The 18062-nt window shown below is 56.7% G+C and overlaps 1 protein-coding gene across 1 annotated transcript in view; it reads right to left on the bottom strand.

Annotated features, from left to right (window-relative positions):
* Positions 1 to 51: 51 nt before the first annotated feature.
* The window catches only part of LOC118579538 (SCO-spondin), a 55893-nt gene continuing 37882 nt past the window's right edge, over positions 52 to 18062 (bottom strand). The window contains exons 66-102 of the mRNA XM_036180856.1: positions 17322 to 17491; positions 16752 to 16798; positions 16460 to 16651; positions 16172 to 16342; positions 15749 to 15949; positions 15352 to 15448; positions 15057 to 15256; positions 14605 to 14771; positions 13396 to 13556; positions 13010 to 13233; positions 12716 to 12757; positions 12401 to 12556; positions 11760 to 11969; positions 11452 to 11619; positions 10463 to 10594; positions 10122 to 10368; positions 9731 to 9883; positions 9610 to 9656; positions 9014 to 9358; positions 8582 to 8749; positions 7942 to 8072; positions 7575 to 7699; positions 7301 to 7347; positions 6785 to 7063; positions 6327 to 6485; positions 6042 to 6158; positions 5268 to 5406; positions 4924 to 5126; positions 4685 to 4812; positions 4430 to 4572; positions 4287 to 4333; positions 3322 to 3539; positions 2636 to 2731; positions 2441 to 2510; positions 2105 to 2232; positions 800 to 950; positions 52 to 222 (exon numbers count right to left, since the gene is read on the bottom strand). Of these exons, the coding sequence (XP_036036749.1) occupies positions 200 to 222; positions 800 to 950; positions 2105 to 2232; positions 2441 to 2510; positions 2636 to 2731; positions 3322 to 3539; positions 4287 to 4333; positions 4430 to 4572; positions 4685 to 4812; positions 4924 to 5126; positions 5268 to 5406; positions 6042 to 6158; positions 6327 to 6485; positions 6785 to 7063; positions 7301 to 7347; positions 7575 to 7699; positions 7942 to 8072; positions 8582 to 8749; positions 9014 to 9358; positions 9610 to 9656; positions 9731 to 9883; positions 10122 to 10368; positions 10463 to 10594; positions 11452 to 11619; positions 11760 to 11969; positions 12401 to 12556; positions 12716 to 12757; positions 13010 to 13233; positions 13396 to 13556; positions 14605 to 14771; positions 15057 to 15256; positions 15352 to 15448; positions 15749 to 15949; positions 16172 to 16342; positions 16460 to 16651; positions 16752 to 16798; positions 17322 to 17491 (5502 nt within the window). The 3' untranslated portion in view covers positions 52 to 199. The remainder of the gene's footprint in view (positions 223 to 799; positions 951 to 2104; positions 2233 to 2440; positions 2511 to 2635; positions 2732 to 3321; positions 3540 to 4286; positions 4334 to 4429; positions 4573 to 4684; positions 4813 to 4923; positions 5127 to 5267; positions 5407 to 6041; positions 6159 to 6326; positions 6486 to 6784; positions 7064 to 7300; positions 7348 to 7574; positions 7700 to 7941; positions 8073 to 8581; positions 8750 to 9013; positions 9359 to 9609; positions 9657 to 9730; positions 9884 to 10121; positions 10369 to 10462; positions 10595 to 11451; positions 11620 to 11759; positions 11970 to 12400; positions 12557 to 12715; positions 12758 to 13009; positions 13234 to 13395; positions 13557 to 14604; positions 14772 to 15056; positions 15257 to 15351; positions 15449 to 15748; positions 15950 to 16171; positions 16343 to 16459; positions 16652 to 16751; positions 16799 to 17321; positions 17492 to 18062) is intronic.

Raw genomic sequence — 18062 nt, 5'->3', positions numbered from 1 at the left:
CTCTCCCTCCAACCCCCTGTTGGGCCCAGGAACAGAGACCACACAGTAGTCTGTCAGCATTAGTTGCCAGCATGACTTTATTCAGAATATGCTAATGCCACAGGTCTAGAGCCAGAGGCGGGCAAATGGGCACTGAAGGAAGTGGGGAGTGCCGCAGAGCTCCGTGGTCACGAGAGACAGATGCATCCAGCGGAGCCTGTCAGTGCTTTGAGAAATCACCATCTGCGGACAGAATTTTGAGATGGGCTAGTGAGAAGCAGCATGGTCAGGTGGGACAAAATGGGGCAGGGCAGAGGACGATGAGCCAGGGGAAGCACAGGGTGAGCTAGAGGACGAAGGTGTCTGAAGATGTGCAGGGTGCAGCCAGTCCCTCCATGCCCTCTACCTAGGTTGTGTTGTCCTTCCTGTCCTCCCCCACACTTACCATTTGACCTCAGTTACACACATCATGTATGTAACTTAACCTGCCTGCTACTTCACACGCATGCCCTTCAGAGTCCCCCCGGCAAGCCTGTGTACCTGGCAGGCCCATTCAAGGGACGGAGTCGTGAGTACTGACCTCAGCAGAAGACTGAGATTTGAACCAGGTACAATTACTGCCTACACCCAAGTTTATGTGTAATTGGAAAGGAAATAAACAGAATGCTGGGGAGGGGGGAGGATCAGAATAGACTGGGGAAGCTAGGGAAGAAGGGGAACGTGTGCCCTGCGTGCATGTTCCTAAGGCCTCCTGAAGGGGAATTCAGACCTTGCCCAGGATGGTCCCACAGAGCCCCTCTCCCTCCTCAGCCAGACCCACCCTGGCAGGCACTGCACTGGCAGCTGTGAATCACCGGCAACACCACTGGCTCTGTGTGGCCGTCAGGGCAGCGAAGGTTCAGGAGCCGCACGGGGCTGTCGGGATCCAGGTGGTAGCTACAGCAGTCACACTGGCTCTGCAGGTAGGGTTCCTGGGCGAGAGAGGCTGGTTGAGTGGATGGGAGCCGAGCGGGGAAGGGCCAAGTTCCAATTGTTCTGAACTCCCAAGGTAGCCTGGGCAGCGAGGAGCATCAGCACCGAGCCCCCTTCCTCAAGAAGCCCACTTTCTTCACCCTACCCCCAGCATTTCTGAACATCCAATGAATGAATGCATCAGGGTGAGGATGAGGCTTCCACTCGGAGGGGCTGCAAGCCTAGACGGAAATGGGCTAGTCATACATGAAACAGCCAACAACTCTAAGGGACAGTTGGGGCCCTAAGCACTGTGGGCTGCCCTTCCAGACCCTCCTGCCCCACAGAACAGTGACTTCATTTTACCTGTAACCTTTGAATAGTTTATAAGTCTTTTAGAAATTCACACAGTATCAAGTTCAAAAATGGCAAAGGTTGTTATCTCTGAACTCTGTTCCTGTTTATTTTCTTTACTCTGTGTTTTTTAAGTTCCAAATGTGTTTGGGGAAAACATTCCTAGATGGGGCAGGAGCACTCGTGACAGCAATACCACAACACAGGATTGAGACGGAGCATTTTGGGAACCAGAGAGAAAGCATTATTGTCCCCCAGCATTAGCTAACCCAGTTGAGCGGGAGCAGAAGGGAATGGCCTCAAGATTAGATGTGAGGTGCTGGGGGCCAGGAGCCAGGTCTCCATTCAAAGGGAATGTCAGTGGTCTGAGTTACAACTCTCCAGGTTGGAAGCTAAGAGAGTTGGGGTGAAGCAGGCTCCAAGGAGAACAAGCAGAGAGAACTTGATTCTGGGCTTGCTCAGGTGTAGACCTTACAGGGAAAGCCTGGGAGGGCTTATCTGTAAAAAGCCAACTCCGCCCCCCCCCTCCTGATGTGAGAATGATGAATCTAGCCTCAGCCACTTTCCATCCCCAAGCCTTTCTCTATGGGCATCTCGGCTAGAGGCTCAGAGGGACACAGTGGTCTGAGAGGCATGCTCTGGGCATGTGTGAATATCACCACCTTGGAGAAGGGCTCTGACACCCCACAGTCCCAGTTCTTTCTGCTCTGTGAGAATGGACTGTGTTCATCTGGGTTCTTCCAAGGTCCTCAGCTAGTGTCAAGCCCTCAAGGGCACTGGCTGACCTGCCCAATGGATCTGCAGGGCAGCCCCAGCTCACCTCAGTCATGACAGTGGTACTGGACCTGCAATGCCCACTGCAGTAGCTCACTTCTACGTGATCCAGGCGGCAGGGACCCTTGGTGAGGTTTCTGAGTTCTGTGAGGTGCCGGCAGGAGGCTGGTTCCTCTGGGGGTGAAAGGGTAACATCAAGACAGAGGAAGAAGCTATGCCTGGGGGAACTTTAGGCAAAGACATGTAGGGCAGAGCCTGGGATGAGGGAGCCACTCTGATCCCCATGCAGGCAAGCCTGGAGAAGATGGGAACAGCAGGCTGGGTGTGAGAGTGTAAGGCAGAAAGGTCTAGACAGAGAAGGGCATTATACAGGTACCCATACCCTGCATACCCAGAGTGTCCTGTCGACAAACGGGACAACAGCTCCCTGGCTCCTGTACCATCACTTCACCCTACAGAGAGCCATCCATGATCCACTTGGGGGACATCCCATCACCCCACACTGCCTGTCCAGAAGACCAGCCATGGAGGGAAGGCATTAGAGGGCTGTCAAGAAGGCTACAGGGCCACAGGGTACCTGAGCACAGGTGAGGCCTGGGCAGTGTCGAGTGCAGACGCTCTTCCCGAGGAGGCAGTGGCAGCTCTCACAGGGCTCCTGCCATTCAGATCCAGGCTGCAGGCGGGGAAAAGCTCTGGTTGCTCTCTCCTGGATTTGCTCTTTTTTCTTTTGTAAGATTTTATTTTTATTGTTAATCTCTCTCTCTCTGTCTCTCTCTGTCTGTCTCTCTGTCTCTGTCTCTGTCTCTGTCTCTGTCTCTCTCTCTCTCTGTGTGTGTGTGTGTGTGTGTGTGTGTGTGTGTGTGTGTGTGTGTGCTTGTAGAGACCAGAAGAGGGCATTGGACCCCCTGGAGCCAGAGTTACAGGTGGTTGTGAGTCACCAGATGTGGGTTCTGGAACTAGACTCAGGTCCTCTGAAAGAGCACTACGTGCCCTTATTCTTTGAGAGGTCTCTCTGGCCCACTGTGTTTCCATGGTAACACCTCAATTCTAAACCCAGCCAGGGAGTTCCAGCCAGTGCACTGGCCCAGGACTGGAGTCTGGCTGGGAAAACTCAATACACTAGAGCCAGGGGGTTTTGAACCCAGGGCCAGCTGGGTCCTGACAGTTCAGAGCCTGTGTGCTACTGCAGGGCTGAGGGTAGGCAGCCAAAAGAAGTACAGCTACAGGTCAGTGGGTGGACAGGAAAAGCAGCTGGTGTCTCACCAAGTGGAGACTCCCATGGTGCCAGCATTCACAGTGCTCTTCAGGAACACAGACGCCTGCCCGGCTGCGGAAGTGCCCCGGCTGACACACACAGCCTGGAGCCTGTGCCTCGGGACAGTTGTTCGAAGCCAGTGTCATGTTCATTTCTGGGCATGTCTTTTCGCAAGGTCCTGGCTCCCCTGGGGCCACATGCTGCCATATTTCCCCGGGAGGGCACCCTGCAGGAAGACCATCTACCCGTTGTCTTTGTCAGCTCTGGATCCAGCCTAGATTGCCCACCCCGCTAGACACCCCTCAGGCATGTTACCTGTCCCCTTCCTACACTGCCTCCTGGCTCCAGTGGCCACCCATCAGCTACGCCTCTCCCTCTGACCCATTCCTCAAACACTGGCCCAGACAGCTTACTCTATAACCAATCCCGTCCACCTCACCTCTGCATTTCCAGTACCCCATCACATCCTAAGGGTGTTGCCTGCTTGCCAGAAACTCAGAGACAGGCTCTGCTTTTATTTGTTCTGAGGGCTGGCCCACCTTCATCCAGCACCTAGGCCGGGTGCTTTGGAACGTGCCAGGCCTGTGTCTGATCCACAGATCCCAGTGTGTCAAAGGTGGGCAGCTTAAGGGTCTTGGGTTTCCCAAGTCAGATTCCACTTTTCCATTCACCCCTCTGGACCTCAACTTCTTCATCAGCAGGAAGCACCCTTTCACTTCCTGGCCTCACTCTTATAGCCTGGCTCAGTGCACACATACTATATTGGCGAATACCGCTGTGAGTGGAAAAGACACACAGGGTGCTTGAGGATTGCAGAGTGGGGAATGCTGGGTCTCAGGGTGGGGAAGTGGTCCAGGTGGGCAAGAAGCAGGAATAATTTCCTGAAGCAAGTAGCTTAGCCTGGGTTGTAGGCAGGGCCCTCTTCCCCTGAGTGCAGTCTGGCTTCGGAGGGACAAGAACAGCCATGTCTCACCCTGACAGTCGGTGAGGGTGCACATGAAGGCTCCACCTTGACAGGTGCTAGGAAGACAGAAGCAACTGCTCAGAGGCCCCCCAGCCCTCCTCCCCACCCCAATCTCAACAACCCTGCTCTCCAGTCAGGCTCTGGGCCCTTACCAGTGTGTACAGTTCCAGGTGAGCACAGTCCCTGGGGGCAGCTCCCGGGCCTGTTCTTCCAGGGGTAGGGTGAGGCCCCAGGGCAAGGAACGCTGGGAGCAGGGGCAGGCAGCAGGGGAAATGCACGTGCCATTGTGTAGCAGCTGAGGTGGACAGGCGCAGTTACACTTGGATCCAACCCATGACTCCCCAACTGCCTCTCCTCTCCCTGCCCTCCCTCCCGCCTCGAAGCCAGAATCCAGTTGCCTGCCTCACCTGTCCCCCAGGACAGCTACAGCCAAGCTGGCAGGCTTCCTGCACACAGACGGTGCCAGGCTGCAAGTGTGAGCAGAGGCTCGGGCACAAAGTGGCGCAGGTACTGAGCGCCTGCCCAGGTGGACACTCTGGGAAACATACACAGTAAGGCGGCACTTGTGTTACAGACAGCCTGTGCTACCCACTGCATGGGCCAACAAAGATGGAGGGCTGCACAACTCCAGGCCCAGGGTACTCACCAGGGCAGGTCTGTAGGTTACACTCTTGCCACTGCTGTGTGTCCAGGGCCTGGCATGGTGCACCCTCAGGACGCTCCTCACAACTCCTGTGGCGCACCATGGTGCCCCCACCACAAACAGCTGAGCACTCACTCCAGGATGACCAAGGTCCTAGGACCGGACACTCGAGGGATGGACACACCAGGGACCCATTGGTGCATGTGCTGTGGACAGGGTGCACACCAAGAACTCAGGCCCCAAGTCATGACAAACAGCTTTCGTCCCCCAGCAGTGCCCAGAGCCTGGACCTGCCTCATGTCACCCACCCAAAGCCCTTGGCCTGGTTTGGCAGAATGGCAGCATACCAGTTATGGCAGTCCAGCTGGACCACCTGCGTGGGGGCCAGCTCCCGTGAACCATTGGCACTGGGCAGGCCACAGTGGCAAGAGGAGATGGGCACACAGTGTCCATCCTGCACCAGCTGACCAGGCGGGCATCGGCAGCCTGAGAGGGGCAAGCAAGATTCGGTGCTTTAAAAAGACTTAAGTAGAAGGGTGGTTACTGTTAGGGAGGAGGAGGAAGGAAGGGAAGAGGGAGAAAGGGTGAAAGTATAATATACACACACATGTATGAACATGTGACCCATTATCTGTACAATTGATACTTGCTAACAAAAGGATTATAAAATTCAGTGCTTAGGACAAGGTTTACATAATGAGTCCCTCCAGCAGCCAGACTGTGTTCAAAGCCTGGTCTCACCCCCAGGCCATGCATGGGAGACACCTCTATGCTCTTCTACACAGCAGTTTGTTTTGAGATAGGGTCTTGCTGTGTAACCTAGGCTGTCCTTGAACTTGTAGTGTATCCCAGGCTAGCCCTGAACCCATGGCAATCTCATGCCTTAGGCTCTTAAATGCTGGGGTTTACCAATGTATGCCACCACAGCTGGTAGCCCAGCAGGTTTTGATAGAGCCACTAGGAGGGACTCAAAGTGGTTGCTGAAAGTGACTCCGACAATGTCCTTTCTTCCCCGTCATGATCAATGGTCTGACCCTTCCCCCACTTTACCCCTGCGCCTGTGGTGAAGAGCGCCTGGACAACCTAGATTCCCCAGGTCAGGCTGTGGTGTGGCCAGATACCTGGGCTGCAGGGCCCCTGCAGACACTGAACACCATCCCAGAGGTCAGTACAACTTCGAGGGCATTGGTTGGCACAGTCAAGGGTAAACACGGTGTCCCGGGTCTCACAGCTCTCCCCTGGGGTCCAGAAGTAAAAGTCTGTGTTGGAATCATTCTTGCCCAGCCCACTCCCCAGCGGACGCTCGTTTCCACTATTGACCACCTGGGCAGAGGCACCAATCCCCTTCAGGGGCCATTTCCAGTGTCCCAGTCTCGGCCCCCTTCGGATGCTGGGATACTGGTTACCTGGGCAAGATCCCATATTGCAGCTTTGTGTTTGAGCCCACGGTCCACGGCAGTCTCTTCCAGAGGTATGCCTTGCCTCTCTCCAGCGCAGCTTGAATCCTCCACTGCAGGGCACTTGGCAGGGGCTCCAAGGTCCCCAAGGACCCCATTGGCACGTGTCTCAGGAAGGAAAAATAAAAACAGAACTCAGTGACTCAGACCACCTGCCTCAGGCATCCACCCCAGGACTTGTCTCCTCCCCACCTGGAAACATGACCTGAGACCCTTCCAGTTCCTTTTTTCTCTCCTAACTGCTACTGCGATTCTACCCTGTCTCAAATCCGGAGGCAAGCAGAAGGCTTAGCAGGTTGCCTCACTCCTGACAACAGAAATGAGCCTATGGATAGCCCCACCTGGACAGCTCCCTGCTGCTAGCATGCCAGACACGTGCTGCCTGCTGGCCAGTATCCCTCCTTTACCGTTGCAGGCTCCGGGGTCAGGGCAGAGGCGTTGCTGGCTGAGGGGCACAGTACAAAGTGCAGGGTCTCCTGCCCAGGCCCTCCCTGTCTCAGGGTCCAAGCAGAGGCGGTGCCGGTACTGCTCAGAAGCCAACAGAGTGACTGAGTTTGCAGGTAGGCCTGATGTGTTCAGAGGCCAGTGCCCCTCCAGAGCAGTCTTGGAGGCAGGGGCCAGGGCACTTGGGGGCAGGCAGGGCCCACAAGGTGACCACTCAGACCATCCAGTCAGTGGCAGAAGACCTAGAAGGGCAAAGGGTTTGTGCTGGTCTCAGGGACTTTTCAACCCAGAGAACCCAATGGGCAGGCTGGAAGAGTTCAGGGTCATGACCAGAAGGGGGAGTAAATAGGAAAGACTAAGGAAGATGTTGTCAGGGTACTATTTGTCTAGGACTGTCCTGGCTTTAATAATGCGAGCTCCGTGTCCTGAAGCATTCCAGCCTTGGGCTAACAGGACAGTTCTCCCAAGGCCATGATTACCTTCACACCCTTGGCTGGAACACTGCAGCTCTCCACTCTGGCATTCGCTGTGGGAGAAGCACATCAGGGTGGGCTTTGGGGAATAGGAATCTGCTGAGCCATGTATGGCTCATCAGCCTGAGAGCTGGGTGCTCTGGGGCAAGATGGGCGAGTTGTAAAGTTAGGCACCTTGGGGTCACTTGATCTCAGGTTGGAATGGTCCAAACAGGCTCAGTGTGGCCTCTGCTGAGTCAGGATGCCCTTGCCCACTCCACTTCTGACTTCTAATACTCACCATGCTTTACAACCTAGCTGCAGGCGGTCCCCAGGGGCCAGGCTCACCCTAGCTCCCTCTTCTGAGGTATGCCAGCAGCTACACTGCTCTGGGAGAATGCAGTCCCCAGCCTGCTCCAGCAGGCCCTATACAGAAGAAAAGTGAGGAGAGTTTGGGACTGTGGAGGGACCATGTTCACCTGTGCGCCTTGCACCATGGTGGTTTCCAACAGTACGCATGTGTGGCTGAGCCCGTGTGTGGAGTGGTGACAAAGTAGGGTTCCCAGCACGGAAGTGATGTGGTCCCTCTGGGCGTCCTGGAGAGGGGAGCCGGGGGAGCTGGGCAGAGCATCCCCTTCTTGAGGGTCTCCCCAACTTCCAGAGCTCACCTTGGGGCAGTAGCAGCCAGGCTGGCAAGGCGGCAAGTCCTGGCAGAGCTGATGGCTCAGACGTGTGGCACAGAGCCCCGCACAGGGGGAGCCACAAGACTGGAACTCAAAGGGGGGTGGGCAGCTGTCCTCTGGGGGGAGAAGGAAGAATGCTGGTTGAGGAACAGCCCAAGACACCATCTCACCACAAAACGAAGTGCATGCTACACAGTCCCAGTGACGCCTTTAAGAGGTCACTTGGTGATAGTACCAGACTGCCCTTCTGCAGCCTGCCAAGGAGGACTAACTCCCCCACCCTTCCACCTGGCTCCTGCTCAGCTCATGTGCCCCCAGGAAGGATTAGGATGGCTGGACCTCAAGATCCAAGAAGCTGGATGGAGGAGGGACTGTGGGCGTCAGAATCATGGAGGGTGCTCTAGGGATTGGCAGGTGGGGCACAAAGGTACAAGATGGGGGACAGCGTTCAACAGAAGCTAGGCTAGATACCCCACCTTAGAGGCAGCTACAAGAGGATAAAAATGGGCAGGGGTCAGTGCAAACCCTGGGCACTTGCACTATGATCTTGTGGGCAGTGGGTCTACCTGAGGGTACCTAGTACCACCCACACTCTGCTCCTTGACCTTTCATCCCTAGGCCTTACCTGAGCAGTTGCCAATGGTGCATGGCCGGAAGTGGCCATCCAGACGTGTGCAAGGAGCGCCCCCCACAGCCCGGCCAGGCGCTGGCCCCTGGTGTCGGTAACGCTGCTGCACCAGGACCTTACAGGAGCAGCGTGTCCAACTGCTCCAGTCACTCCATATGCAGTCCTCTAGAGACGGGCAGGGATGTCGGCTGGTGGCTCCCATAGCATCCCCTGTGCCCACACCCCTCCTTACCCTAGCCGGAAAAGGGCAAGAGGGAGCCATGGGTTCCGAAAGACCCTACTGGGTGGATTCCCTCAAAGTAGGTAAAAAAAAGCATATGGAAAAGGCTCTGAAGGGCACAAAGCAAGGTGTTGTGGGGTAGATGTAGAGACATTTCATAGAGATAGCTTTGCATAGGCACACACGTATTCCCTGAATTTGCAACTCACCCTGGCAGGGCCCTGGGTAGCAGGCCTGAGTGTCCAGGTGTGAGAATGTGTCATTACACGTGGAGTCCTCTTTGGTCAGTAGGCAGGGGCAGGATCCAGAGCGGGAGGCTAGGCCTGTGCCACAGCTGCGGGAACAGGGTCCCCACGGTCCCCAGGAGCAGGTCTCTGGCAGCTGCAGGCACAGCCGCTGCCCACAACGCTGGGTCTGGGTGTCTGGGCCCTGGCAAAGTAGGCTCCCAGGCTGAGGAGCTGACACGATGCAGGATCGAGTACGAACCTGGCTTCCACCTCCACAGGAGACAGAGCAGTGGGACCAGGAGGACCACAGCGTCCAGCCCCCGGGCACTGTAGGAGGGCACAGGTGAGGTTAGAGTAACTAGTGGGGGGTGGTGAAGACCCAGAGGTCGGGATCCTTGTGGCACAGAGGGTGGCATTGTGTGTGTGTGTGTGTGTGTGTGTGTGTGTGTGTGTGTGTGTGTGTGTGTGAGAGAGAGAGAGAGAGAGAGAGATGGGGAACACAGGATATAGAAGAGATGGCCTGCAAGACACAGGCCAGTAATGGGGTGCTGAGGTGAGGGGCAGGGTGGAGCCCAAACCTGCACACTCAGTGTCTTTGCAGATCACTCCCTCTGGGGTGCAGGAACTGGAAAAGAGCCTGGATTCAGGGTCCTGCTCTGCAGCAGGGCAGTGGGTCACCCTTCCCTGGCCTGCACTTACCATTGCTGGCACTCTCCCTGCAGCCAGCTGTCCCCCAGGGCACGAGGGTGGGCTTCATGTAGGCACAGGGGTGGGCAGGGGGTCTCAGGGCAAGACCGGTTCTGTGACTGCTCCTTCTGACACTCCAGGGCCCATGAGCCTGATGTGGAGGACCTGGGCAGGGCCAGGGGCAGAGGAGGGACAGACAGGTCATGCCCTACATAATCCTTCTGGCTTCAAGGGGAAAGTCCAGAGAAAGCCTGAAGGTGGCGAAGGAAAGGCCTAGGTGACCAGCACACACTGGGCCAGGACACAGGATGGAGCAGTCACTGATGAAAGCGGCACGTTCCCAGGAATTCTGTCAGAGAGAGGGACACGCCAGGCAGGAGACCCCAGTCACCCAGCCCCATACCTGAAGCGACTCTGCTGCCCTTGAGGTCCACATGAGTGACTGCAGGGACTCCAGGCAGACCAATGGCTCCAGGCACAGTGGGCAGGAGGTGGGCAGGGCTGAGCAGTGCACGAGAGTTGCCCAGCCTGACAGGAGCAGTTGTTGCAGGCATCCTGATGCTGACTCCCTGGGGCCCAGCTGCGGCCCTGGGCATCTGTGCATTCACAGTGCTCAACTGGCACACAGCCACCATCCTGCTCCAGAAACCCTGTGGGCAGTCAGCAGGTCGGTGCTGGTATCTAGACCACACCTGCCTTCCCACTGAGCTACCCCGAGGAGCCAGAAGGATCTCTAGCATGTACCTTCAGAGCAGCGACAGCCCAGCTGGCAGGTCTGGTCCTCCTGACACATGACTCCCTCCTGCAGGTCTGAGCAGCTGTGGGGGCAGCGGTTGGCACAGCTCACTATCTCCATGTCTGCTGGGCAGCCTTCCTCTAAAGTGGGGAAGCCCAATGTTAAGAAACGTTGGGTACCCCAAGATCCTTCTCTTTCTTATCAGTGACTCCTAGAGGCTCCAGGGTCCCTCCTTTCCCCCATATTGGTATGAACTGAAACATTAGGGGTTTGGCAGAGCCCTGGGGTTAGGTTAGTCTAAGTGCACAGGGAGTTCCTCTCCTCTCCAGCAAGTTCTCAGAACCTAGCTGCTCATCCAGTAAGTGTTCATGAAGCTAGATTAATCTGTCCGTCTCAGAAGCTAACATTCTCACTTAGTGGCTTCCAGCCCTGGTCTGAAGTGTGAGGCAGTGTGCAGGTGAATGGGGATTTCCTGATAGATGAGTCCTGGAGTAGCCAAGACCCTTAGGGCTGGGAGCATTTGGAGGAAGGGCTGAAGCTAAGAAAGGAAGGGGGAAGGGCTCAATTATAGTCTCTGAAGGGGGAAGGGCTCAATTATAGTCTCTGGTTCAGTTTACATCTGGGAGAATCACCTACACACACCCTTGACGTCACACTGCAAGCTCTCCAGAAACTTGGCCTGGGCTAGATGGTTCTCTAGAAATTAAGAGGGCAGACAGGCTGGGAAGATGTCCCAGGGATAAGCCAGGTAGGTGGCAAATCTTGGGGTTCAGCTCCAGCCACAAAGGACCCAGATCCACATAGGATGTCCCAGCCTAGTACCCAGATCCAGCCATCCCTTCCCTGAACATCTTGGTTTCCCTAACTAGCCAGCAGAGTAGCAGCCAGTCTCCTACATCCCATGGGTATAGTGGGAATGAAGTTAGAGATGGGGCTGGAGAGGAGCTTTGCAGAATTCAGCTCAGTAGGCAGGAAGTGGTTGTCACCACTGCAGTACCACACGCCATGGGATTGCAGGACCGGATGTGGTGCCTCTCCCCGACACAGGGTGCTCCCCCATTCTTGGGTGGTGGGCTTGAGCAGCTTCTGCTCCTCAGGGATCGGCCCCCTCCACAGCTGCGATCACACCAGGACCAGGGACTCCAGCGGGACCAGCCCCCAGGCACTGTTAAGAAAATAGCTCCGTCAGGGTTTGGCTCCAGCAGCGAGACTGTGGCATGATCAGGAAATGCAAGGCAGCAGAGTTTCTCTGGGCCAGGGTCAGGGAGGAGCCTGAAGCTACCCTTTGTCTCCAGCTCCCCTCACCTGGACAGGCTCGAAGGTTGCAGAAGCGACGCTCCTGGTATGCGGTCAGGATGTCAGAGCACCAATGTCCACCAGGCCCAGGGGGATGGTATGCTCGTAGGCGGCGCTGTTGGCCCACCCCACAGCTGCGGGAGCACGGCTCCCATGGGGCCCAAGATGTCCAGGAACAGTTCTCTGACCCACACCCAGGGCCAGGGCACAGGGGCAGAGCTGTAGGATGAAAAAGATCTGGAACCAGCAGCACCTGCCCCAGACTCTCCTTCCTGACCCAGCTCAAGTTCAGACTTCCTCACCTGGGCCTCTGTGACCTCATCCACACCCCAGGGCTCCTGTTCTAGATCTGATACTGATGGGTTATGGTTTTGACAACTGAGCCTATGTGTCTTGTTCCCATAGGGGACAGAAATCCCTGTCTCATGGGGCTGTTGAGGGATTGGGGAACAACCCCACAGAGAGTGTTTTCCCCACACACATGCATAAGGACCATGGAGCCCGATAGAGCTTGGCAGAGCTCAGTAAAATGAACAGAAAGCCTAGACACTGATCAGAGATTAGATTAGATTATTCGATTGTTCTAGGGAAACTGGATATTGAGGTCCAGGTTTGGGTTTGGATGAGCTGGTTGAGCCTCAGAAACATACTTGTACACGAAGGTAGGTTACATGGACGCTCTTGTGAGGAGTCCCCCATTGTACAGTTGCCCACGCACAGGCGTGTACGGCTGCGCCATGTTGGGTGAACAGGGTCTGTGCAGCTGTGGGAACATGGAGACCACAACGACCATGGGCCCCAGCCACCTGTGGGAAGGAGGAGTAGAAGAAAGAGTGGGCATACTTCCCAAGGAGTCAGCCAGGGTTCCAGCCCCTCCAGGAAGTAGGGGTGGGGAGGAAAGAGGCACAGGGCTTGCTCCTTCCCAGAAAGGCCATACTGGAGAGGTGCTGAGAGTCTCGGGGTACCTGCAAGGCCTGTCACTGGCTCCACCGTGGACCCTGCAGACCCTGTGAAAGGAGACCCTGTTCACAAGTGTTTCGGTGCCTGCAATGTGCCCTACCAGCAGCACACACACAGTGTAGAGCATCTTGCAAGATCTCCAAAAGTGCTGGTTGGAGGCCTAAACAAGAGTCTAGAGCTAAGAGGAAGGAGAATCCAGGAATACCAGCAGGGATAAACAGGTACAGAAGAGGACAAAGGCAGGCTGAGCCGTACTTGGCCAGGCAGTTGTCGGCCTGGCTTCCTTCCATTTCCCTTACCAGGGCATTCCGGGCTGAAGCAGTACTCTAGGTCCTGAAGGGGCCCGTGGCAACTCAGTCCACCAGGAACAAGTGTGGGTTGCACACATTGGCGGGTCCGGGTGCGGGTACCCAGCCCACCACAGGAGCGGGAGCATGGACTCCACACGCTCCAGGGACCAAAGCTGCCATGGGCCCTGGAGCATTCCTCCCTTGAGCAAGACAGCTTCCCATGAACACAGGAGCTGGAGAAATGACAAGCATGAGGGGCGGGGCAAAGTGGCCAAGGAGGCACAGCCAGGCCAAGGGAGAGGACAGAGCCCAAGGTCCCCACCCTCACCTCATAGTCCCTCCTTTGGCCTCTCCCCCACCTTCTAGGCCAGTCCCCACCTTGGAGGGTCCCTTACCAATTTCCACAGACTGTTTGAAGCATCTGGCCTGGGTGCAGCTCATCTCCAAGTCCAAGGGGCTGGCCCTCATCTCCCAGAAGGGCTAGGTAGGTTCTGGGGGCAGTGCTGGCCACCCCCAGCTCCTGCAGCAGCGAGGCTGTTAGCACACAGGGGCATTCCTGGGTGGACAGAAGGAGACAGTGAACTCTCCCAGGAAGTTCCTACTGGGCACCTGTGTGGAGCCTCTGGTGAGACTTGGGGAAAGAGAGGGAATGGGAGCAGGAGGGAGGACCTGGGCCTCAGGAGGCATTTCCCGGCACACACAGGACTGAGAGCCTGTAGGCTGTGAACCTGGGCAGAGAGTCAGCCAGATGTTGGCACAGAAGAGCTGGAGGAACACAAGCAGGCATTGGCAGAGGCTGCAAGAGGACAGGGCTCGGGGAGGCAGAGAGAGTCCTGGTAGGGAATCAGAGGAGTCTGGGAGCCTCGGGGTTAGTCCAGGCTGGCGTTCAATGTCCTCCTGACCCTGGAGGAGCCCCTCCTCCCTCAGGCTTGGTGTCCTCACCTCTTAGTGGAGAAAATGGGGCTAGGAAACATCTCAGGTTCTGGCTGGCGGAAGCCACCAGGATTAGGAATGGAATCCTGAGCATCTGTTGGGCTCCACAGAGCAGAGGGAGTACCTGCCTGCCATCTGTCCCCACAGCTGGAGACAGGGATGTGGGGCCAGGTAGGGTGCAGGTGTGGGGGTCCTTTCCTCACAAGGGCAAGGCAGGGAAGAGAGCGGTAATGAAGACTCACAGCCCGTGAGATGGAGGATGGGGCTGCTGGGCCACATGCCATGGGCAGTTACGGCCCTTTCCTGCCGGGAAGACTGAATGCCACAGCCAGAGGGACACAGAGCAGCATGCCATTACAGTGGCCTCAAAAGTCTTGTAGGTGTCCTTGAGCTGGGAGATCAGCTGGTAATGGACACAAAGCCAGGCACTGTCCCTAGGGAGCAGATGGCCCCTCGGAAACTAGGGACACCCTGGGAAGCTGCCTCACCTCCACTTCCCTTTCTGGGCCCCTAATCTGCCACCCTGGAATATCAGCAGCAAAGGCCTCTCAGGTTTGAGAGCTACTTAAAGTCACATGACAAAGGGGACAGTCTAAGAGGTCACTGACTCCTTGGGGGCAATGAGCTGTCAGACGCAGGGACAGAGGGCACTGCCTCAGGCGCCTTCTTACCCGGACACAGGCCAAGCGATGCTGAAAGGTACCCTCAGGACAGTGGCACCCCTCCTCACAGCTCTCAGAGAAGCAGGCCACCTGTCCCATGATGTGAGCACAAGAGAAGGGGCACCCCTCGCTGGGCTGGCATTCGCGGTAGGGTCGGCCCACTGGGCAGCCTGTCTCTGAGACAGCAGTGGAGTCAGTGCCCCGTCACTGCCCTCACTGCCTACCTCTGTGCCCACCTCGTCTATGGCCTGGAAGTCATAGTGTCCAACCCCTCGGCAGTGTCCCGTCCCCAAAGGCTCCCCCATAATCAGGCTATTTCCAACTTTACTTGCTCATCACTAGCAAGGGAAGAGTGTGATGAGGACAGGAAGGGAGGAGTCTGCAGGTACTCAGAGTCAGGGTCAAGAACCTGACGGGACTTAATGCTAAGGGATTATTAGGTAGAAGCTGGCTGGGCTCACCTCTGCAGACCTGGATGTGACAAGTTCGGCTCTGTCGAGCCAGCCCAGGGCAGGGGGGTCGGGCACAGTATCTAGAGCGTAGCTGCTCCCCTCCCCCACAGGAGACACTGCATTTCTCCCAGGGCCCCCAGGAGCTCCACATGCCAGGTCCAGGGCAGCTGGGCACCTCATGGCACTGCAGGATGCCTGCCACACAGGTGCTGGGGACAAGGAAAGGGGTTTCAGTGACAGGGCCTGGTCCATGTCTCTGAAGGCGCCAATGCCCAGTTCCACAGCTCACCCCCAATCCGCTTACCAGTTGTCACAGGGCCCAGTCACCACCTCTCCAGGTTCCAGGCTCTCCCAGGAGCTGAGTGTGGACCCTACTGACCGGCTCTGGTTCTCAGGGACCCCTGAAGGCCACAGGAGTAAGGGTGGGGACTCTAGACAGCACAGCAGCCTTCACCTCACCCCACATCCTACACTCCTGAATTCTAGCACCCCGCCCAACAGCACCCATGTCCTGGAGGAAGGTGCTGGAAGCTCTCTCTAATCTGCACTAGCCCAGGATGTGGGAAATGCAGGGCTTCCAGCTCCCAACCTGTAGCCTGAGACTGGGCCCCACGGGTAGAGATGCAGAACCAGGCAGAGTGGCACTGCAGCTCTCCCAGGGGCAAGAGGGCAAGCACCAGGGCAAGGGGGGCACCACTGACCCATGGCTCTAGGCTGGAAGTGGCAGGGACAGTCAGCTGGGAGCACACAGATCCCATCCTGGGAGAGCTGGCCTGGGGGACACCCGCAGCCAGACTGGCATCCGGCTGTGCCTGGCAGGCATGTACTGCCAAAGGACAGATCCTGGCAGGAGTGAGGACAGGGATGCCCACAGGGTAAGAGATCCTGGCCCCCTCCACAGTCTGGGAAGAAAGTGAGAGGGTTAGTGTTCAGCCGTTATCCCACAGGGAAAAGCCTCTTGTGGTGCCGACATTGGCTGTGACCCGACACCTCACCCGGAACCGTGGGCGGGCAGCTTGAGGCTGCCCTTTGAGCAGCTCTGTGTGGAAACATGGGGCAGTCAGTGTCAGCATTTCTCTAGACCTACAGAGGACTCCCCCCACCCTACCCCGCAAAGCCTTCACCTGTGCACAGGGTGGAAGTGTCTTGACAAGGACGACTCTGCTGGTGGCCCCCAGGACAAGGCCTGCCTCCATCAGAGGTGGGAGGCTGACCGCACACTCGGCTCCGAAGGGACCGCCCCAGGCATGCATCACAGGGAGACCATGGCCCCCAAGGGCTCCAAGCTCCATCCACTGCACCGAGGAGACAGAATCATCGGTCGCGGGAGACCCGGGAGGCCCTAGGTCATGGGGTCAGAACATGTATTTGGGTTCTGGAACAGAGACACAGGCCTCATAGGAATGTCACACCTGGGCATGCGGTGGAGTTAGGGCAGGCCTCCCTTTGATGCTGCACCCCTGCCTGCCCTGCCTCCTCAGAGCATGGGGCACCCCCATGCTGGGGAGAAGGGCAGACACAGGCCCTGGAGCGGGTCCTTGCTTGGCCCCTGCAGGGCTGGGAGCACGCTGTCCACTCTGACCATGGGCACCAGCCTCCAGGCACTGTGAAGAGGAGGGTAGGCACTGGATGTCGTTGACGCAATCCTGAGGCCACTCTCCTTGCACCCCTACTCTCCTCCCCGCCCTGTAAGCTAGCACATACCTTGGCAGGGCAGGTCTGTGCAGTTAAGTCTCCCCTCCATGCAGGTGCTGGGTCAGAGCAGAGCCAGGGGAAAAGATGGCAGTTCAGAATGGTCTACGTCTCCCCCAACTCATCTGCCTGCCTCTTCCTTCCTCTTTTCTTCCTCATCTTCACACTTTCGTGGTGTAGTCTACACCCTTCTACCTACTCTCATATGCTTCAGAAGCCCGCCTGCCCCGTCAGCTGCTCTTCTGGGATGGCACAACTGGTGTGCTATACTGGGAAATGACTGTAGGTAACCCATAGGTAAGTGAGGGCAGGCACTAGGAACAAACACTCTATCTGTTCCTTGTCCAGCCCAACTTCTCTTCTCCCAGCAACACATACTCAGCTCTCAGCTGACACATCGAGTTAGCTGCCTCAGTTTCCCTTCCTGCTAGACAGGTGTCATGGGGCCTGCTCTGCATCTTCTCCAGGACAGGGGGGTATCTAGTGTACACGGTCTGAGCCCCCAGAGCTCAGATGTACAGACACCAGCCACTCTGGTCAACCTGCTGCCTCCTGCCCCAGCAATACAGCACAACCTCTCACCAGTGGTTACAGCCATCAGGCCTAGGCAGCTGAGTGCCCGGATGGTGGCGCTTCCCTGTCAGTAGGTCCAGGCAGCTGCAGTGACTGGGCTGCACGCAGATGGCCCCATCAGCACTCAGTACCTTGCCCAGGGGACAGTAACAGCCCGGCTGGCAGTGCCACACACAGTGCTGAGGGAGAGGCACAGAGCAAGCAGGGGTTTTAGTCATTAGGAAACGGCCTGAGGTGGAGAGTTAGGAAGAATCCCAGACCAAGTTGGAAGGGTAGTGCATAGGTGTGGGGGTTAATCTTGATTGCTAACTTGATGGGATTTAGAATCACCATGGAAACAAGAAGACACACCCTAAATGTGAGTGGTAGCATTCCATGGCTGGGGGTCCTGGGCTGAGTGAAGGAGGAACAGCCTCATTACTCTGCTTTCTGACTGTGGATGTGATGTGACCAGCTGCCTCCTTGCTGCCATGCCTCCCCCTAAAAGCCATGGACGTCTAACCATGAGCCTGAAAAAGCCCCTCCTTTCTTAAGGGACATTTGTCAGGAATTCTGTCCCTGCAGTGAGTAAGGATCACAGTGAGAAGGAAGGGTGCCCTGAGAGAGAACACTGTGACCTTACAATTACTTTCTCTTTAAAGAACTGGTGAAAGGCAGGAAGAGAACCAGCAGGCCACTGAGAAGGGAAGGTGGAAACAGGCTTATAGAGGAACCCCTCAGCTCCTAAGGCATGTATCTGGAAGCTGCGGC

This window comes from Onychomys torridus, chromosome 3, assembly GCF_903995425.1.
Source record: "Onychomys torridus chromosome 3, mOncTor1.1, whole genome shotgun sequence".
Taxonomy (NCBI): Eukaryota; Metazoa; Chordata; class Mammalia; order Rodentia; family Cricetidae; genus Onychomys; species Onychomys torridus.
Note: the sequence above shows the minus strand (reverse complement) of the source record. Positions and strands in the feature narration are given on the sequence as shown.